At 41.5% G+C, this 21,419-nt stretch overlaps 4 protein-coding genes across 5 annotated transcripts in view; 2 read left to right on the top strand and 2 right to left on the bottom strand.

Moving 5' to 3' along the window:
* The first annotated feature begins 1,136 nt into the window (after positions 1-1,136).
* On the top strand, positions 1,137-10,540 carry chrm5a (cholinergic receptor, muscarinic 5a). The gene is made up of 2 exons (XM_034126136.1): positions 1,137-1,674; positions 8,443-10,540. Exon 2 carries the CDS (start codon positions 8,526-8,528, stop codon positions 10,092-10,094), a length of 1,569 nt encoding a protein of 522 aa, XP_033982027.1. The 5' UTR covers positions 1,137-1,674; positions 8,443-8,525; the 3' UTR covers positions 10,095-10,540.
* A 36-nt stretch (positions 10,541-10,576) lies between these two features.
* Positions 10,577-13,276, bottom strand: zgc:194887 (uncharacterized protein LOC571819 homolog). 2 transcript variants are annotated; one of them, XM_034126277.1, is made up of 3 exons: positions 13,138-13,276; positions 12,882-13,042; positions 10,577-11,866 (listed from the first exon to the last, which is right to left on the bottom strand). In XM_034126277.1, exons 2-3 carry the CDS (start codon positions 13,024-13,026, stop codon positions 11,172-11,174), a joined length of 840 nt encoding a protein of 279 aa, XP_033982168.1. In that variant the 5' UTR covers positions 13,027-13,042; positions 13,138-13,276; the 3' UTR covers positions 10,577-11,171. The 2 variants fall into 2 exon arrangements, with proteins under 2 accessions (XP_033982168.1, XP_033982122.1); XM_034126231.1 differs by having other exon boundaries at positions 12,882-13,276.
* An 897-nt stretch (positions 13,277-14,173) lies between these two features.
* LOC117476144 (KATNB1-like protein 1) lies at positions 14,174-18,083 on the bottom strand. The gene is made up of 10 exons (XM_034122527.1): positions 17,987-18,083; positions 17,263-17,375; positions 17,118-17,155; positions 16,756-17,026; positions 16,535-16,650; positions 16,398-16,448; positions 15,275-15,364; positions 15,014-15,118; positions 14,698-14,791; positions 14,174-14,611 (listed from the first exon to the last, which is right to left on the bottom strand). Exons 1-10 carry the CDS (start codon positions 17,994-17,996, stop codon positions 14,579-14,581), a joined length of 921 nt encoding a protein of 306 aa, XP_033978418.1. The 5' UTR covers positions 17,997-18,083; the 3' UTR covers positions 14,174-14,578.
* acp7 (acid phosphatase 7, tartrate resistant (putative)) overlaps positions 17,577-21,419 on the top strand; it is a 27,325-nt gene continuing 23,482 nt past the window's right edge. The window contains exons 1-4 of the mRNA XM_034122519.1: positions 17,577-17,663; positions 19,628-19,763; positions 20,825-21,025; positions 21,113-21,295. Coding sequence (XP_033978410.1) covers positions 19,655-19,763; positions 20,825-21,025; positions 21,113-21,295 — 493 coding nt within the window. The 5' untranslated portion in view covers positions 17,577-17,663; positions 19,628-19,654. The remainder of the gene's footprint in view (positions 17,664-19,627; positions 19,764-20,824; positions 21,026-21,112; positions 21,296-21,419) is intronic.

The following is a 21,419-nucleotide window of genomic DNA, read 5'->3' as shown; positions in this document are numbered from 1 at the left end:
TTTCTACATTATAATAATTGGCAAATGTTATTATGTTCTTTTCTTTATTATTCTCTATTTTGTGTCCTTCTTTTGTCTTTCAGAAACACCTTATAAAAGTACACTTTACTTACTCATTGTATTCCAAATAGTTTCAAGCAAATTTAGATTTGAAATGACCCTGAAGAAAGCAAAGGTTTGAGAAAAGTCTGAACAAATAAACAGACATTTATTTTCTTATTTCCCTGTTAGTTATTCCTTCCACAACCCCTCATATTTCCTTTATTCGACTACACAATAAATGACCGTTCTGAGCGAGTACCGTATCAAGAGCCAGCTTTGTCCTGTGACCTTGTGAATATAATCCAGAGCCATAAATTAAAAAGAGGGACAATACCTCCCGTGTGTTCTATAATTCAAAGTAATATTGTGGCAGCAACTGGATTTATTAGTGCATCTCTCATCTGATATGATGGGAGCTTATGGGACCAATCAGCAGCCATCATCTGTATTAAAACATATAAGGACTTTATAGCAATCCAGGATGCTAAACGAATCATTTTCCAATCAGCACAATGCAGTATAAACACGTGCACTCGCACACAAACACCCATACAAATGTCCCAATAAAAAACATCTGTCACTTCAGTAGTGTGCTTATCTGGCCCAGCCATGTCAGCGCTCTCCCATGGGAGCACAAAGGCAGCAGAGGCGTTTTATGCTCTGCAGATGAGTTGGCTGATATGCTGTTCCAACACTGTCTCTTCTTGCTTTTCCGTACAAACACACACAAAAGACATGCCATTGGAGGTAATTAATGGGTTGATACAACCACACAAAAGCAGGATTCGGCTTGACTGCTCGGACTAAACACCACCCTCACTTCCACCACCACCACCTACACACACACACTCCCTTCTTCCGCCCACACCTTCCTAAAAGAACCCCTAAGAAGCCACCAAGCCACCTCCTTTTCATCCTCCCCCCTCCCTCTCCTTCCTCCCTCTCACACTCTGTGGTCTAAACTGCATGCACAGTCCCGAAACACGATGAACCATTCAGCCCTATGGGAATTTCTCCACCCAGCAAGCCAACGTCAGCTACATCCGTGTGTGTCAGCCAGAGTAGAAGCAGCGGCAGGAGCAGAGTGGCAGTAGCAGTGACCGGACTCAGGCGTCAGGCAGCCTCTCGCTGACGTTCTGCTTCAACTTGGCTGAGAGGCAGTTCATCAAGCTCAGCTCAGACTGGGAGGAAAGTTCTCTCCTGTCCTCTTTCTTAGGTTCCTGGGTAGATTATACTCATTTATGAATAACCAAAGGATGCTGCAACTTGAGGATACTTTACTCATCGAGTTGCCTGCGTTGAATGGCCAAAGGGAACGTGATGCTGTGCTCTGCGCCTCTTGAACAGGGATGACCGAATCCTCCTGGCTGTCCACCCTCCTCCTCCTCCTCCTCTTCGTTCTCTCTTCTCCTCTCACAGTTGTACCCCGGACTCCTCTGGCATGCGAGGGTCAAGTCGGCAGGATTTTCGCATCCACCTCAATCCTCTCTCCAACTGTGTTGTGATCCTCAGCGCCACACTTGACCTGAAGGCTTCCCAGGCAAAACAAAGGGATTAACCGTGAACTTTACTCTCAACAGGATACACAACCTGCGCTTAAACAGGAGACTGTGAAACTGATGAAAGTCTACTGTGAGTATGTTCATCTTTCGTTTCCCCCTTCCCCCCTTTACATCAGTGACTTGTTTCGCAGTCAGAGAATCATGATTGATTGAGTATGCCCTTTTTGATTAATGCACAAAGGCATGACCTGGATTTCAGGGGAAACAGCGTCATGTGTGCACAAGTGCATGTCTGAGAGGTCTCGGCATGTATTTTTAATGTAGCCTTTTACTTAATGAAGGCAACAGAGGATGTGCTGCCGGAAAGATGTGCGTGCATCTGTTCTTCTGGCAGACTTTATATAGAAAAGTGTATTATTAAATCACAAATTAGATACATGTTAAAGCCTATTTTAAGCTTATCTCTAAAGACATTGAGTGTGTGTTTGTGTTGTGTTTGAGGGTCTGTAAGCCTCCCCATATAGCAGCATGTATATTTTATACCATCATCCTTCTTCCACTTATTTCTATTTCATATATTCTCCTAACCTATTTTTACCTACCCTTTACTCCTATTTCCTGTCAATTTGTTGTCTTAAAAATATCTTAAACAATTCAAAAATGCTATCCTCTTTTAATTTGCTGGTTCTGATATTTTAAATTCCTGTTTTTCCCAAAACAAAAAAAAATGTTTTCAAAAGCTAAAGCACATTGCTCTCACCTAATTTCTCCCTCTCTCGTTGATTAAGTGGAAATGACTAAACACGGAAGGATTAAGCAGTGAAGCGTGATTTTAACGAGTCCATCCAGTCCCCAGAGATTTTCTGAGGTGCTTCAACCAATGAACAAAGGTTCTGGGGTTCTTTTCAAATAAAAAGTAGCCGCCATAAAATGAAATGGTTGGTTTGGAAGAATCGTGAATGGATTGTAGACCACTAGCATTGACTGGCAATTTGACCCGTAAATTGTCTTTTTCAAATGTGATTTTGCAAATGTCCTGTAGGGAAATGCTACAGCATCAGACAGTTAGCTAGATTTGAACTATATTATCAAACTGAGATAGTAGCTTAATGTTCATGTGTTTCTGAGTAAGTGCTTTACTTCCAACCATAACTGAAACTTAATATTTGAACAGCATGGAGGTTATTCCAACCATTACCCTTGTTTTTGCAGACATCATTACGGAGAAGATTGGGCGTGTTATGAGTTGGTGATATCAGACAACCCAGAGGCTCAAACAGAGAAAGACACTCACATTTAGAGAACTCTTCATTAAAGAAAATGCAAATGACTTCATAGCTAGATCATTATCCAAACGATGATCATTAATGAAATGTTGTTGTTGCTCATAAAAATGAACTCCTCGAGGCATTAAGCAAATTCGTTGTATGCCCTTCAGCAGCTGCCAAACCCACTGCAGGGTGTCCTTTAGCAGATCATAATATTCATCTGATTACCATTTCCCAGCGGAGAGGAAATGTTTTTCAAGTTTTTACTTGATTTAAACTCAGTTTTAGTGGCGTACAATATTTAGGCTCTAAATACACAAAAAGAAGAAAAGTACACATCGTGTACCACCCACAGTGACGCACTTATGAATATTTCAGGTTGCATGTTTAGGAGCCGGATCTTACATGTGAACATTTATAATCCTCTTTGCTTCTCCTCCAATGCCTGATTCACATAATTATTCAAGCATTTCTTGTGTCCTCATTCAGAAAGACACATATGCAGGAATCTTAACCATGGGTCAGTGCTGCTGACTACAGGATGCAAGAACTATTGTGCCAAAAAGCTCTGGGCTGATTTGCACATCATACATAGATTGCTCTCCACGCAGACACACATGGCGTCCTTTGCCTCCTTTGCTTTGACTTGCATCTCTTTGGCTCTCTCCTACTTCTTCTTCTTCTTCTGGTCTCTCTTATCTTTTTCCCTTTCTTCCACAAATGCCACACACATGCGCGCTCTCTTTGCTTTCGTGTTTCCAAACAAAGGAGAGTGTAGAACAAGGTATGACTGGGGGGCCTGGTGGGGGGCCGGTGTATGAAGCCACTGAGCGCCGTTTACACGAGGAGAAAACTGCTTTTATCTGCATAGTTTCGCGTGCGTATAGCCCTATTATTTACACGAGGCCGATAGAAACTGACCCCACAAACGATAACGGGTCCCAAGGTGGATAGATTTGCAAACGAAACGCTCTGGGGGGTCAACAGAGTCCGTGTAATCACCTCTATACGAATATTTCCTGAAAAAATAACGATAGCCCCGCCTCTCCCCACCTCTCCTGCTCACTGCTGTAGCAACTATCAAAAATAGCTGTGTTAATTAAACGCACAAGGGGTTCTTGAATGAAATAATATTATAAAAGGCAAACCAGAATTGTTAACGCCCAATATACTCCTTAAACAAAATAAACAGAGTCAGATTTCATGCATTGATCCATTATATTGACAAAGGAGCGATCTCACCCGGTGTTTGTAGAGAATATCTCTCTTTCTGAGCGGGTCCTCTCCACGGAGACGTGCTTCTTGGTCGGTCGATGCAATATCCACAGATTCGGTTTCTTTCAGTTAACTTCCCCGTTGCATTTATCCATATATTTACATGCTGAGGAAATTACTATATCCCGCTGAATACCAGCAATCGCCACACACACTTCCTCCTGTCAGTAGCTACTGCTAGTGCTACTGCTACTGACCATGCTACAGATATTAGTGCAAAATCTACAGCTCCTCTACCACAACCATCAGCAACAAGTGGACATGGAGAATTACATGAACTACATGTTGCTAAATACACCGCGGGGCATAAACAGAAGGGTAGCCATGGCAACATTGCGGCGGGGCTGCTCGGGCTGCTCTTCTTCGCTGCTTTTGGTGTAATTTGGCGGAAGTTACAGCGCCACGGCATATGTACTACAGCGTTTCCAGCGGCCTCGTTTGAACAGACACGTTAAATGAAACGAATGCATGTGAACGGAAGACTTTTTTGAATACGCATACTGTGCATAAACGCAAACGTTCCCGTGTGAGTGGGGCCTGAGCAGGAGCACTGGTGGCCAGGTGCCAGAGGACCTGCAGGAAGCCACCCTTCAACATGTCCACCTCTGCACTCAGTGTGAAGGCTCTGAACCGATTTGTGCTACCTGCCTCACCGACTGGACACTGTTAATCAGTGGATCAATGACCATCACTTATGCATACAGAGCTAACAAGATATTTCAGGAGGCAGTCTATACTCTAAGGATGTACATGTAATGAGTTTTCTGGGCAAGAGTGAATGCAAGACCTCTTTGCACCATTACATGGCCTCAAGGGTATTTTATCCTCATACGCTGTATAACCCAATCCCAATATAGGCGATGTGCTACGAAATTCTGCAGCATTGCTTTTGTTTTTAAAACCTCCCCCTTTCCTCTGACCCAGACAGCCTCACAAAGCTCTCCCCCACCGTAGGATACATTTGATTCCAAACTGCATCCCTGAAAAGTCCAACTAGAGGCCACACCGGACCATATGCACTATTTATAGTAATGCAGAGTCCATATTTAACCCACACTCTGAGTGTACCATTAAAACACTTCCTGCCTCGATTTAGAAGCTATTAGCAAGCTTGACTTGCTTCACCTGTTGAGGTCCGGAGGTATAAGTATTTTCTGTGGGTGTGAAAGCTTAGCAACACAACAGTCATCAGTGAGTCAGCAATTTCTATGTTTCTCAAATTCCTGCTGCTATCATTATTGTTTTACTTTTTTGTGGCATCAAAATTAATCACTGATGGTTCAGCCTTTTTGTCCTGGATAAGGGAACATATGCCTGGACTATTTTTATACCCACTGGGGTATTTGGGTTTAATTCCTACAACACTGCCTTACTGTATGTCCGTACAGTTTAAATTAATCATTGAACACTTCAGAGTGGCTACGCTGTATATACAAAATAAACAAATGGCTCTGTGAGGCTTCTCTTGATGTTCAAGCTACATGCTTACATCTGCATGCTAACGTCCACATGCTAACATGCTAACAATTACAATGCCAACAAGCAGATGTTTACTATTTAAAAGGCACAATTAGTGAAATGTGTCTCTGGTGTTTTTTTTAACAATACAAAGTTCAATAAATATCTTCACTAAATGTCATGTAATTGATCCAATAGTTCTATATTTTACCGAAGACTAAAGTGGGGGACCTTTCAACCAAGGTAGCAACACCAACCACCAGCTAAATGGAAAAAACGATATCTTAAGTTTAAAAACCAACACCATTTTAATTCATTATGAAGGTAAACAATTGGTACCGAATGATTATTCACCAGGAAATAGCAGATAGATCTGGGGATAGATTTATGCTAAACTAAACAGTGTTATGATGTCGGGATTTTGAGTGATGTGATTTGAAATATCCTTTTACAACAAGATGAGAGCCGATACAAGTCCTGCAAGCGGACCCCCATGGTGACTGGAATGTTATTTGTGTGGGCTTCAGGCTGTCGGTAGCACTCCTGCAAACCTGGCACTGTCAAACAATTGCCAATGAGTGAGGAAGTTATTTCTCACCGGATAGTGATGCTGTCCAAAGCAATACATTTTTGGTTAAAATTGCAAACAATTTAAGGAGTAGCTCTACAGAGAGCAGTTAGGAGAGTGTTTCCTAGTACATGAGAAATAAGAGATTAAGTGGAAAAGAATTGCAAAATACTCATAGGTCATGCAGTAAGGGCTTGAAGACATTTTTTTATTTTTCAGCAACCTTTGTTTCATGATCAATGCAACAGGGAAACTGCAGGGACCCTATAACACAGCCAGCCTTTAGTAACCTAAGTTCTTTGTTCTACGAAGTTGCCAACCTGGACCCGTGTGTTCGAAACAAACCCAGGGGACAACACATTTTTATGCTTTGATGCCTTGGCTTTCATGACCTACAAATGCATGACAGTGCCATGTGGTCTTTCTCTTGCCTTGAGAGTTTTTATCAAATGTGTTGAAGCAGCATCAAATCCCCTGGGTTTGAGTGCAATTCCACTATTTGTAACATTTGCATATGCAAATAATTATATTCTGTAGGGAAACAAAGATGGCACTATACAATGTTTGAGCTTGATGCTAGTCTCTGTGTATACTATTCTACAGTGTCATTTCCTCACTCCTCTCCTGGGGAATACCTCAACCAACTGGACATTACGGCATTGGTATTTTAAGCTGTGCCACTTGCTCTGCTTAAAATCTGTACATTTCAGTGCCATGTTTTACAGCCCAGCATCTGCGCCCTGTGCATGACCTTCCAAAAGCTTCTCAGCTATTAAAAAACCACTGGTACAGCGCCGGCATAAACAGGGAGGCAGGCAGAGACTTTTTGTTTGGAGCATCAAACAGTGAAGTTTGAGTAATATCAGATCCACAGAAATAATCCTCAATGTAGTTTTTTGAGTGTTGGTGCGCAGGCACACGTGGGCAGAGAAACAGCATTACATGTCCCCACCCCACCCCCCACCATCCCCACATAAGACCTGGAGTGTACAAGCGCTGCCATCAAAGGAGTGTAAACCCCCAGCCACTATCGATTGGTGCGTCCAGCACCCTGGGATAAAAAATATCATGCACCCCACTGTAATGACCTGAGAGTGAAGGGGCCAATTGTGCTTTCATGTTAGTTTCTATGTGTGGAGGTTGTTGGCTGCCCTCTAATGGTGCAGGGTGTGTAGTTTGATGTAAGTGATATACCACCTTGATAGTATCAGACATTTGCACCGAGCATGAACACTGCTTAATCACCCATGACAACAATGCTTAATCATTGTGTAAAACCAAGACGAGTCGGTATACTTGTGATTTTTAAAACCCAAGATTTACTTAATGTACTTAATTGTATACACATACCTCTGTAATTATTTTGGAGACCTGGAAGTTTCTAAAAATTAGGAGTTCAAGTGTTGTTCTAAAGCGGGAAATGATAACATATGCTAACTGAAAATGCTTCTGTTGCTAAAGTGAATATATTGCACAACTATGGAACTGCACAGGCTTTCCACTCAGAAAATATCTGCTCATTTGATCATTTAGGGCCATCACTCTTAAACATTTAGTAAACACTGCAGAAATAGTATGCATGGCTGACGTATTAGCTGGCAGCTAGTTTGACACGTAGGCAGATTTGTATGATTCACAAGACTCTAAGTTGGGCACCAACTGCATTTGTGAGTTCAAACACATTAAATGACTCTTTTGATAGTATTGGCTCATTTAGACTAAAGTTGGTTTTATTTTTGCTTAGTTAAACATTCCTAGTCAAGAACCCTAAAAGTAAAGCTAGTAAGCACAAAGGACATAAGGACCAAATAAACCAAAATCACTATCATAATTTGTTTAATCAAGTTATGTCCATCTTAGTGAACTACAAATTGAGTTTATGCAAGCAGAACAGATTTAGAGCAAAGAAATAACACAATTGTGCAATGGCCTGGATTTATTTGAATGTGCCACAGATGTTTGCCTAAAACACCATATGGGTATACTCACATGAGCTTGATATAGTTGTGTGAGCTGCATGTAGTACAATAGCTTAACAGAATTCCTTAACGATGAGAGCAACAAATATTAGAGAAAACAAGCCTTCACCAACATGATATATAATTGTCAACAGTAAATGCTATCCATTTGTTAAGCATATATGCCAAACACAAACATTAAGTCTCAAAAAGCAAAACACAATCCTTTCAATGTTCCTACTCCTTAGTATCTAGCCAAGCATGAGTGTGTGATGCTCAACATGATGAATTGATGCCATCCAGTGGCTATAAATGGAACATCTCTGTCTGAATGGCTCCAGATTAACATTTTTGCTTTCTTTTCTTACCAGGAGATCTTCTTGAAAATGAAAAGTCCCAACACTCTTGTCATGGTTGGATACAAATAAACCAGAAGAAAATAGAAGGAGATAGCATGCAGAACTTAACTTTAAATGCCACAATGGATCAGTCAGGATACCCGGTCAGTCACAGTCTCTGGGAGGTGATTACCATTGCCACCGTGTCGGCTATAGTCAGCCTCATCACCATTGTAGGGAATGTGCTGGTGATGCTCTCCTTTAAGGTCAACAGCCAGCTGAAGACGGTGAATAATTACTACCTGCTGAGCCTGGCAGCTGCTGACCTAATCATAGGTGTTTTCTCCATGAATCTGTATACCTCGTATATACTGATGGGCTACTGGGCCTTAGGGAACCTTGCTTGTGACCTGTGGTTGGCATTGGACTATGTAGCCAGTAATGCCTCTGTCATGAACCTTTTGGTAATCAGTTTCGACAGATATTTTTCCATCACCAGACCTCTGACCTACAGGGCCAAGAGGACTCCCAAACGAGCTGGCATCATGATAGGTTTGGCGTGGATGGTGTCACTTGTTCTGTGGGCCCCACCTATTCTCTGCTGGCAGTACTTTGTCGGAAAAAGGAATGACGATGAGAAGCAATGCCAGATCCAGTTTCTCTCCGAGCCTGTGATAACCTTTGGGACAGCGATCGCCGCCTTTTACATTCCCGTGTCAGTCATGACAATTCTGTACTGTCGAATCTACAAGGAGACTGAGAAAAGGACCAAAGATCTGGCTGAGCTGCAGGGGATTACCTATCCCACCGAGCCTGGGGTCCCCCCGCCTCAGAAGACCATTGTCGGATCCTGTTTTAGCTGTAAATTAAGGTCAACATCGCATGACAGGAATCAAGCCTCTTGGTCTTCCTCCAGCAGAAGCCATGCGGCCAAATCAGCAGCCACCACCAATGACGAGTGGTCCAAAGCTGGTCAGCTGACCACCTTCAACAGTTACGCTTCGTCAGAGGACGAGGACAGGCCAGTGTCACCAGGGGGATTGCAACCCTCCTTCAGGAACCAGGCTTGTGAGACCCTCAAGAGCGGAGTGGGCAGCGAGAGCGAGCAGCTTAGTAGCTATGTGGAGGATTGCTACTTTCAGACTCCGCCCAAAAGCAACTCTCAGAAGAGCGGCAAGTGTGTGTCCTACAAATTTAAGCCCGTGGCCAAAGACACTGACGTGGAGAACCACATCAAAAATGGAGACACCAAAATGGCATCATCGACTTTCTCCTCGGCTGAGTCCATGAGCGTTCCATCCACCTCCTCGACGGCGAAGACCATAGACGCCACACTGAAGAACCAGATCACCAAGAGGAAGAGGATGGTGCTGATCAAGGAGAGGAAGGCAGCTCAGACTCTCAGCGCTATCTTGTTGGCCTTCATCCTAACATGGACGCCATATAACATCATGGTGCTTATTTCCACCTTCTGCCCAGAATGCATTCCCCCCTCCCTCTGGCATCTGGGCTACTGGCTGTGCTACGTCAACAGCACCGTCAATCCCATGTGCTACGCCCTTTGTAACAAGACTTTCCAAAAGACCTTCCGTATGCTCTTACTTTGCCAGTGGAAGAAGAAAAGGATTGAGGAGAAACTTTACTGGTATGGACAAAACCCTGTGGTCAGCTCCAAACTGACATGAACTATTTTTTATTCTAGGATAATGGCTGTTAGGTATGTTTCTTTCTATTGTTAATGTAGACTTCATGAACTTGAATTTTACCCAGTATCAAAAGTATTAAAACTGTATCAAGGAGCTGGTACAATTTACAATGTTGCTAATTAATCAGTTGTTCTGCTATAGTGGATGTTTATAACTTTGGAAATGGAAGACATTATAAAAGTGCCCCAAAACAAACAGTGACAGTGTAAATATATTCTAAAACATAAGGAAATACTAGTATTTTCCCCCAAAATGGATGTGCTTATGCAGGATATGCCATCGATTAATACTGAAATTATTTTACGCAGACCGTTGTTGTATTCAAGATGCACAGTTTAACATCTGTATCATATCAAATTGCTCCAACCCTTTGATAACTCCTGTATTGATGCTCTTACACCCAAAAAGTCATAACACATGCAAATGTATTCTGTTGGTATTTACATTTTTTTATTTGTATTGAGAATGCACATTTTAAAGTTGCTATTTTAACTTAAAGGACTAATACATGTTTTCCTAAGGTCAGAACCTGCTTGCATAATCAAGATTGTAACTTTTAAAGGATATTTTTTTTTGCGTTCAAATATAGTATTTTCTTCCTCTGAATTAATGTAGCTTAGTAAATATGTCATCATAGCTTCAATTGTACTTCTGGAAAACGTGTAATGTACTGTGGCAAATAAAATGCTATTTGTGAAATGTTCCTTCGTATAAGCATTGGATCAGAGATGATTTGGAAAGAAATGTACATGTGTCATAAGCTATAATGTCATGAAACATTTTTTGTAACTGTGATGAATCTGCACTTGCAATTTGGGGAGTTATGAGACCTTTTGCTTCATGTATTGACATGGTGATCAATGGATCTAGAGCTAAAATGTACTGCATTTTTATACTGTGTTTCAATTTTGTGATTCTTTTTTTGTTCTTTTCAGTATTTTGTGATCCTGTCCATGCATTTCTGAATAAAAGTGGTAAATTGCATGTCCAGCACAAAGAAAATGTCCTTAAAAAAACTAAACTCCTGGCCCTCAATAGTTGCCAAATCCTGGTTCCTCATAGCTCATCCTTCTTGCAGTCTCCACTTTGAATCAGTTTAACTGTGTCTGAAGGTCTCACCATCATCCATGCATACTTGCACAGTCGCTCCTTATTGCAGTCCTTCTGCCAGTAGATAACATTCCTGCGATTGAGGTTGGCACCAGCACACGCGTCGTACCACCAACCTCCTCCCGGCACCCCCTGAAACTCCAGCTTAGCACAATTTTGGAAGTAGTTGTCATTGTCTCTGTCTTTAGTGGTGAACCTCTGGTTGTCATGCAGGTAGTTCTCTGTGTCCAGGGTCAGAGCGTCAATAGCTGAGCCCTGGAACAAGCCCAGCCTCAACCTGTATGCTGATGATTCACCCTCCACCAGGAATGGATCATACTCCCCCGTCTTAGTGACGGCCTCTTGGTCCACTAGTTTTACTCCCAGTGTGTAGCGCCCAGGGCCACGGGTGAGCTGATGAATGTATTCGTTTCCGAGCCAGTGATCACCAGTTACAGCCCCAAAGCCATTCTTGTACTCAGCCCAGGTACGATCGAAATCCACACTGCTATTGACGGTGATATGCTGCACCACGGTCCAGCCTCCCTCCTGCATGGCACAATAGGCCACGATTCGGAGGTCACCTGGTTGGATCAGGTAAACCCCATCTCTGGCCTTGCCCGAAGAGGTCATCAGCATTTCATGGCAGTCTCTGGGCAGCACTGTTGGGTAAATGTATATTTAAGTCCTGACAGGTGATTGATAGATTAGGTATGATAAACAGATGGAACAATCAACCTTCATGTATCCTTAGATGATTACATTTTTAATATCAGGAGCCTGTTTGTCTCTCTTTGTAGAAAATGTGTGTCTCTTTGAAGTCATTGTGTTTCTTTGGGTGCTTGTTACTCTCTTCCATATTGATACTTGTCACATTGAGTAGGATTTTGAAGCAGAGGTGCCCCTCAAATTGTGGCTGCTAATTTGCTTTATTGCGATTAGATTAGATGCAAAGATAAAGCACTGCATTGTTTTAGGGCAGCTGGTCGCTGATTGTGGATCTTGTAACTAATCTTTGTGCTAAGAAGCTAACAGGCTGCTAGATTTAGCTTCAGATGCATCGTACACATTGGTCAAACCTTTCAAATGTAGCTCCCTGCAATACATTAAATAACTATATTTCCTGAAAATTCTAAGTGTAAACTACTATTAATCTTGCAACCACTTTTTGAACAATGTGAGAACATCCATATCTAAACCTCCAGGTGGCAGCGTAAAAAACGACACTGAGCCATTGAACAGCAATGCCAGTGATTAGTCATAACATTGATGTAAACAGCACAGCACTATTTCTCAATTCCTCCCAGGTAAACATGTTAAACCTTGATCAATTGCGAAACTATTACAACTGTTTGTCTGAAAAATGATCTCACTAAGATACACAAATCACCTCACGGGACATAACACTAATCATGAATAAGTCACTAAGCAAGTTAGGTTTGGAATTTGACCCTCACTCTTTGGATAATCCACACTGATAATCTAAGATAAAAGTAATTAAAATGATTAAAGCAACACAGGACACATAGTGCATACTATATCTCTATTGTTAGCTTGAGTTTTCAAGATTCTGCACAAGTTATGACCATTTCAAATTCCCAACAACTGCAAGCAAAGTACATTACTGACATCAAGCAGCAAAAAGAACTGAAAGTAAAAGTCTGCACAAATAAATACCTCTCATTCCACCGTTCAGGACCAAGTTGTGCTCATCAGGGGGAAGAAGATGTAGGTTCTCAGCTTGGAGGTACTCCATGTCGACTCCAGCCACACTGAGCAGCACCAGGGTCGCTGCTAGCAGCCAGCATCTCACACACTGCATACTACACTTTCCTTTGCTGTCAAACCAACAGTTAATAACACAGCACTGTAAGCTTCTTACTGAATTCAGTGTACTAAATGAACAGAACACTAACAAGGTGTAGTGCCTTACCTTCAAGGACAACCCTGCATAACATATGTTGTTGTATTTACCCAAATCTTCCACACTTCCACTGTATTAATCTCCACTTGTTGATTGAGAATCACTGGAATACATGCAGGGCTGTTGGCTGCTGAGAGTTCAGATTGCAGGTCCCTTCACACAGCCTTCTACTGCAGTCACAGCTGGACTTCAGCCTCAGTTTCGCATCCTAATGAAAACTATCAACCCTCCACTTATCTGTGTCATGGGGGGTAAACCTACATGTCAATGGAGAGATATGATCTATGCAAACACTCATCTCTGCTCTACTTAAATCACTTCAATAGCAAATGAGACTGAAGTTCAGATGAGACTGTGAATTGTAGGGATTTACCTCAAATGTGTTTTGTTGATCTGGAAGTTTATTCCTTTAACTGTGCTTTAACTTAAAGGGGACCTATCATGCAAAATGCACTTTTGTACGTCTTTTATACATGAATATGTGTCCCCGGTGTTCCAGGGAACTCACCAAGTGTCAGAAAACACAACCCTCTCTATTTTCCTCCATACCCAAATCTCTAAAAAAGGGGCTGCAACGGATCTGATAAAAACTGATCCAGATTTGAACACTGTCCTGACGTCAGGACAGTGGCACTACGGCTATTGGGCCAACTCCACCAATCAGGAGGAGACAGCCACGGACATTGCCGTTCGAAAGCGCTGGAGACGCTGTAGTACATATGCCAGGCCAGTAGATGGTGCTGTTCTGCCCTTATCTGCCCTTACACAAACAGAGCTAAAAAATGTCAAATTGAGCAAAATGAGGCATGGCTAAAATGCATGATCTGTTTGGTATTTTGAAAAAAAAAAAGTATAAATATGCCTTATATAGGTATGGTCCTACACTATATTATTCAAATATAGCATGATAGGTCCACTTTAAGGTAAAGAACAGTGTCGTTAAAGCAGCTGCAGTTTCAGAAGTAAAACCACTTCTCCTGCTGAAAAAGGGGATTTATAAACGTTGCCTTGGTTGTACCAAATATACTGTACTTCAACAACAAACTTTACATTTAAATTACACATTTTATTTATCATCAATGGTTCAATCAAAGAAGATAGACACAAACAATATATCAGTATAACAATTTTACATTCAGGACACAATCCGAGTTTCTTTGACATACATTATTTACCTCTCATTGATCATATGATTACAGGATCCTACTTTGACAATCAAGTTACATTTGCAACAGGATTACATTTGTATTGCACGTTCTCAGTATTTAAACTTTTCAAGTCTATCATCCAGTCAATAAATACATCACTACAGATGTCCTCTCAGGACAGGTACAGTACAAGCTCAAAGGTACTTTTCCATAGAAACAACATCAGCTCCAAATGATTCTGCTAAAGGTGTTTTAGGAGGCTGCTCCTGGAGAAAGATCTTTTGTACGTTTCCTTTTTGCCGTCAGGTTAGTTGGGACAGGAAGGAGTCAATGGCCTTAGGGAGAAAGATCATGATGTAAGACTAAGACCTTTTTAGATTAAGAAAGTGGTAAGGATGTTATTCATACATGCAGTACTGACCTTTGCCATGTCTCCAGCAGGTCCTGGAACAGATTTCAGTAAAGGTTCCTGAAACCATAACTCCAATAACTGCTGATTAAATGCCTGGAAATTTCTGAAACAAAGTAAAAATACTTTACCACAATGGATGTGTATTTTGTTTTTGAAAATAGTGGCACATTCTGGCTTGTATTAAATGGTAGATGGTATTATATGTTTTATTTTATTAAATGTGTCCTAATGATTTTGGTATGCTTTAACAACAAGACAACTTCACGTGAATCTATGCAGAATTAATCAGTCTGAAGTATCATACAACTCATAAAACTGCACTTACTTATCCATTGGAAGCTTTGTTGATCCACTATAGCCACTTGTTCTTAATTCCTCACACCAGCTGTTCAAAACTGAATTAATCCACTTTAAACCAACTATGATATACCTGTGAGAAAAAAGAAATATCTTAATGTATTAGTACTTAATTGTTTATATTATCCTTACACATACTGTTGATTTCTGTAAGTGCTCAATGCATTTTATTCTGTAATAATTCAATTCCATTGCAAAACTAGAAGTACATTTCACCAGAAACACTCACTCTTCATATGGATTGGTTAGGACTCTCCGTACTAAAGGAAAGAGGTCAACACAACAGCCAATGGTGACCTTCTGGGAATGTTCTTCAATGCTGAAAAGAAAATTAGATTAAAGGGGACCTATCATGCAAAATGCACTTTTGTACGTCTTTTATACATAAATATGTGTCCCCGGTGTTCCAGGGAACTCACCAAGTGTCAGAAAACACAACCCTCTCTATTTTCCTCCATACCCAAATCTCAAAAAGGAGCTGCAACGGATCTGATAAAAACTGATCCAGATTTGAACACTTTACTGACGTCAGGAAAGTGGCGCTACGGCTATTGGGCCAACTCCACCAATCAGGAGGAGACAGCCACGGCCATTGCCGTTCGAAAGTGCTGGAGACGCTGTAGTACATATGCCAGGCCTGTAAGTGGCGCTGTAGTCTGCCACAAAAGCAGCGAAGAAGACTTGGTTACCATGGTTACAATTCTGTTTATTCTCCGCTGTGGCTTTCTTTCTCCCTCCCCGAGGCAAGCGTTTGCTCCCGCTGCTTTAATGCAATGCAATCCCTCCCCGTCGAGGCAAGCACTGTAATTCTCTCCGGTTAGTCCACCAGCAGATGACAAACACCCACCTCTCCGCCTCTTCCAAGGAACGAGGGGACCGTGCGGCAGAGTTTCAGTTTCAGTTACTTTTGCCGGTCAAGATGTCCGTTAAAGTTTAAATCTTCCGGACAAAATTAGAAAAGTGCCGGTCAAAGGTCTTCTTTGTTATTTATTGAGCTTTAAAACAAATGAATAACGACTCTATATAATAAAACACGGAGGACGGAGATCTCTTTTTCTCCCCCTCTTCTGACAGCCCAGCAGCTGATCAGAGCGGCTCACCTCTCCTGCAGGGGGGCGTGGTCAGCAGAATCAGACCCGTAGACAGCAAACAACACATAGAGCGAAATGAGGCATGGCTAAAATGCATGATCTGTTTGGTATTTCGAAACCAGAAACGTATAAATATACCTTATATAGGTATGGCCCTACAATATATCATTTAAATATAGCATGATAGGTTTCCTTTAACTTAACATTAACTCAACTTGTAGGCAGCGAGACTCAGACTTCTGCAATTATTCAGTCACTCACCTTTTGCTTATCAGTGGTAGAAAATCAACAAACACACCAATGTCTTGAATTCTGTAAAAAGACAGTTAAGTATGTCAACTTTTGAAATCATAGTGAAAATAGTGTCACTTTGTGGAAACCAACTACACACTACATACCTTAGGAAATACATCAACAGCTCTCCAACATTTCTCTGCCATAGTGTTAAAGATACTTTCAGTCTCAGGTTTCTTCCAAAGAGCACCTCAGTCATTGTGCTATGATCCCTTGTGAGCTGAAAAACATTGTCAGGTTCAGATGGTTTACCTGCATATTAGTAACAAATAAAAGACAATGCAAGAAGCAGAAATGTAGCCCGGGCTATGATAGTATTTCTAACCTCAGTGAGTGTACAGTAGTCGGCTTGTTCAGAGCCAGTTCTACCAGTCTTTAGGTTATTATTGACATTTAGCGGGAACTCTGAAGGGTTCATGTCAAATCCCTCCTGTTGAACGTCCTTCCTGCAGTCCATGTCATTCTCCTTGTTTGCAGCATCATAAGTCTTCCCAGTCCCATGCTGCTTCCTCCGAGGCGTCAGATGATGGGTCTTTCTCTTACATGACACTACCCGCTTTACTCTCCCCAGGTTGCTGGAACGACTCACTGGATTCCTGGTCATGGTAAAAAGTTAAATCTTTACGTTGAAAACAAAGTCCCATCATGCATTATATGAAATGTAACCAAAAAACATGCATGACCTACCTCTTTTTGCTAAATTCCTCACTTTTATCTTTATCCATCTGCATGTAAAGATATTGCATGGTGATAAACAATACAAGTATAAGCAGTAAAAGAGGACCAGCATATAGAAATACATGTGTGTATATCAATGTGTCAACCTACTCACATTTGTTGTGTTTCTACCATGAGGATACGTCACTCTGTACTGGGCTGCATCCTGTTTCTGGGCATGTTCAAGACTTTGGTAGTCTCCATCTTCACTGTTAGAGTCCATTATACCTTAAGAAAGAGAAGGCCATTTTAAGCAGCTATAATACATTGTTATAGCCTACCTGATTAAACAAATACAAGCACACAGTCAGATTATCATTGTCAACACCCATTATAGTTTGTGTGTCTAAATCTATCATTCATGTTGTATTTTGTTCTGTCTACTACACCTATATATACATTCTATGGTCTACTCTACACAGGCTTAACCACTACTATTTCCCACAATCCACGTGGGCATTGTTGTGCTGTGACGTTACCAGGAAGTGCTCCCGACGGCGGGACAAAGATAGTTTGGTGAGTGTTTTTAATATAACATTTAGCTAACTTATCCTTGTCAGACAGTGTTTAAGCGTTTGGAGAGGCTTATTCATTATCTTTAAAGTGCAGGGGTTATCATGTACAACATACAAATACGTTTTATTTGTCGTAACGGTATAGTTTGCGTAACGCTACACACGTTGATAACAGAGGTTGGAATTCGCCAGCTATAAAGCTTAATAAACCGACTAAACACAAGTTACCACGAGTTAACGTTACAACCATTGGTCTATGAAACTGATTCAAATCACAACAGCGTCGATAGAAGACGAATAACTTGTCCTAAATGATTTGCTTACCTCTTTCCATTCCTCATCGGAGACAATAAAGAGTTAAACCTTCCTTGTATCTCTTTTAAGCGACTGCCAACATACTGTAACAACCGATATCAACTGCCGCCGCCCATTGCCAGAGAATAAAGCATCTATTCATAATGCAGTTTGCAGGGAGCACCCTCTAGCGACTACTGAGATATCAATGGTGCAGATTACAAAATCAAATACTATGTTAAAGGTCCCATGTCATGGCCATTTCTACTGATCATAATTCCATTGTTGAGGTATACTAAAATAGATTTATACTGTGCAATTTTCCAAACTCACATTGGTTTCTCATACAGCATCTCTGTAAAGTATGTGTATTCACTCTCTGTCCTAAACAGCTTGTTTATGCATGTAGGTTTCTACAAAATGTTCTCAGACAGAAGGGTGTCGCCCTGACCATTGTCAGGCAATTATCATATGGATGTTAGGGTTGTAATTAACACACTGTGCTTCCCCTTCTGTCTGCCCCCCACCCTTCTTGGGACTGTAATGTGGATTGCCTTCCTTCCTATGTCTCATCTGTATAAATGACATTGCTTTTCGGTGGAACGGGGTCAGATCCTGGTACTATCTACTAGTGCAGGACCTGTCCTTTCCAGCTGGAAATATGATTGATTCTGTTAAATGCTATAACTCTTTATTAAATAACACAACTTTGGTTTAAGCTTGTATATTTGTTCTTTTCTTACCAGAAGGTGATTAAGTGTGGAATTTCCACAACAGTTTTAAACATCATGAATACACAAACAGAAACGCTGGTCCAAACAAAGTAGGAACAGCATCGTTCTTCAGTGCCCTACGCTGTACATATCCGGCATGAATCGCTGAAAGGTTTGGGAAGCTTTGTTTCGTGAAAGGCTGGCAGAGGGTGCGGCCATAGCTCTGGGCGTGGCTACTGGGTATCCCTGCGTAGCGATACCCAGGAAGTAAATGAGAAATCTCCAACGAGGCGTTTTGGGGAGGTCTTTTCTGTGTTAGAGTTTTACTCCCTACAGGGTGTACTTTGAGGGTTTTTGACTCTGCAGACCGTTTACATGCATACCAACCTTCATAACACACAAGGGGACGGGTAATAACCGTAAAAGCATGACATGGGACCTTTTTAAAGGAGCAGATTTGATCTAAATGTGTTGTTTTGAGTCTGCTAGTCAGATGAGGCAGTTAACAAATGATAATGAGTTTTACTGGCATTGTGTTTTGGCTCAAATCAAACTTGTTTTTGTCCCTTGTGAGTAATGACCCTGAGAGTGCCTTTCCTCTGATCAGTCAGGCATACAGTATCAGCTGTTCGCCTAAGCACTTTATTGATCAGAGGCAAGTTGTGGCTTGTGGAAGCTAATCCCTGCTGTACTTGAACTCACTTTGACTTCCCTGAATGCACAATGAAAAACAACATCAGCTGCTTTTATTGTCACATCATCTGTTCTCTGCTGCTGACTCTGCGGTTTAAGTTCTGCATTTCTCATCCCACGGGTTGTCATTTTAAAACATTGATCCTCTTGGTTTTACATCAATAGACACTGTGTCATGTGATGTCTGCATGAAAGCTTTTAACATCATGTGATTAGAGTTACAAGATTATTTGATGTCCTGGGTGTGTGTTGCTTCTTTATCCAGGCTGTTGTTCCTGTATTCAGTCTCAAAATGGTTCCTGTTCATGCTGCCTGTGTTTTGATGAGCCTCGCACCCCTGTTGGTGCTCGGTGTTCCTCCCATTTGGACCCAGCCAGAGCAGGTTCACATCTCCTATCCAGGTTAGTGTCAACTGTTTCCATCAGCCTCATCATGTGTTTTCTTTTAGGGATACACTTTTCCTCTCAGCAATACAAACCAGTATCCAAGTCATATGCATTGCAGATTCACAGATGTTCTGTACAAATCACTCAATAATATAATAACTGAAAGCACTGGTATGTTTTGGCAGCTAAACATTGGATACTGAAGATATGCAACAGGTTCACCGAAGTCTGTGTGATTCATGTAATACATTATGCAGCAATACTACCTCGAGAATGATGATTTGTTTATCATTATCTCAGCTCGTGTGGAATTTATGAAAAACATTTGTTTTTCTTTCATGCACCCACAACAGAAATGTCTTCATGAATTGAAGTAAATACCTCAGAATTAACAATCTCACATGCAACTCATCTATGTGAGCACTATATTTTGTGAATAGTAAGTTAGTAGATATAGTAATAGTACGTTTGAGGAAAAGTTTGATTATACCGCACAAGTGTGTGAGAGTTTATACAAATGTTTCTGATATAGCTTGGCTGTTGTAATACATGGCCCAGTTGTTATAAAGTAATAACAAATGGACATTTATCCAAGAAAAACTAAGTTTTCTACACAAATTCAAGTTAACACAGGGCTGATAATTGATATAAAGCTGAAGGCCTTGGTGCATCTTTAAGGTTTATTTAATGCAACAGCAACATCCCATTTAAGTGTCCTGTTACTTGAAAACACCACCTGTGCACTTTTTGTAAGTCATTTAGGTTAGAGACACCAAATAATTGCCTTACCCTTTATACAAATAGCTGATGTTACTCCTTGTTTCAAACAGTCTGTGCAGCATAGCCCATGAAGGTGAACTGTGGTATTCATGAAATGCGTGCATGTCTTGATGAAATGAGTACCTGGCCTGTAGTCTGCTTATCTGCCAGCGGCAAGATCAAAAGGACCACACTTGTGCAAAGTCAGCCTTTTCATAAGCATCTCTTAGGTTTTATAGATGCATCAGTAAGTGAATCCAGTTGTTCAGTCAGGTCAATCCACATCACAATTCCAATGATTGGGCTTTCTTTCACAGGAGAGCCAGGCTCTATGGTAGTGACCTGGACTACCTTGAACAAGACAGAGAGCGTGGTGGAGTACGGCCTTATGGGAGGTCGGCTCTTTGACATGAGTGCCAAAGGCGACGCTACGTTGTTTGTGGACTCAGGAGAGGAGAAGAGGAAGATGTACATCCACAGAGTCACGCTCACAGGCCTCAAACCTGCTGCTACGTATGGTGGGTGGAGCTTTGATATTACTCTGTTTCCGACATTCTGTACCATAACTCATGTTAAAGATTTGTTCTCCTCCTGTGCACTTTCAGTTTACCACTGTGGGAGCGATGAGGGCTGGAGCGATGTGTTCTTCTTCACTGCTCTGAATGACAGCGCTAGCTTCAGCCCCAGGTTTGCTCTGTATGGTGACCTGGGCAATGAGAACCCTCAGTCTCTGGCTCGGCTGCAAAAGGAGACGCAGCTCGGCATGTACGATGTCATCCTGCACATAGGTAAGATCCACACGGATGGAAATATTACAACAATTCGAACTGTGAAAGCTGCTGAGTTATTAAAATGTAGCAGCTGTTGCCTCAGGCTGCAGTCATACACAGATACCTGGCACAGCGTGCAATA

This window comes from Trematomus bernacchii, unplaced genomic scaffold, assembly GCF_902827165.1.
Source record: "Trematomus bernacchii unplaced genomic scaffold, fTreBer1.1, whole genome shotgun sequence".
NCBI classification, from domain to species: domain Eukaryota; kingdom Metazoa; phylum Chordata; class Actinopteri; order Perciformes; family Nototheniidae; genus Trematomus; species Trematomus bernacchii.
This window is presented reverse-complemented; position numbering and strand designations above follow the sequence as displayed.

Coding starts and splice junctions, on each gene's coding strand:
- LOC117476144 (XM_034122527.1), bottom strand. Junction 16,449..16,534: donor CTGTTGATGTATTTCCTAAG/GTATGTAGTGTG, acceptor GTCTTTTTACAG/AATTCAAGACATTGGTGTGT. Junction 15,365..16,397: donor CTACCACTGATAAGCAAAAG/GTGAGTGACTGA, acceptor TTTTCTTTTCAG/CATTGAAGAACATTCCCAGA.
- zgc:194887 (XM_034126231.1), bottom strand. CDS start 13,026: ATGCAGTGTGTGAGATGCTGGCTGCTAGCAGCGACCCTGGTGCTGCTC. Junction 11,867..12,881: donor CCTGAACGGTGGAATGAGAG/GTATTTATTTGT, acceptor TTTACCCAACAG/TGCTGCCCAGAGACTGCCAT.
- chrm5a (XM_034126136.1), top strand. CDS start 8,526: ATGCAGAACTTAACTTTAAATGCCACAATGGATCAGTCAGGATACCCG.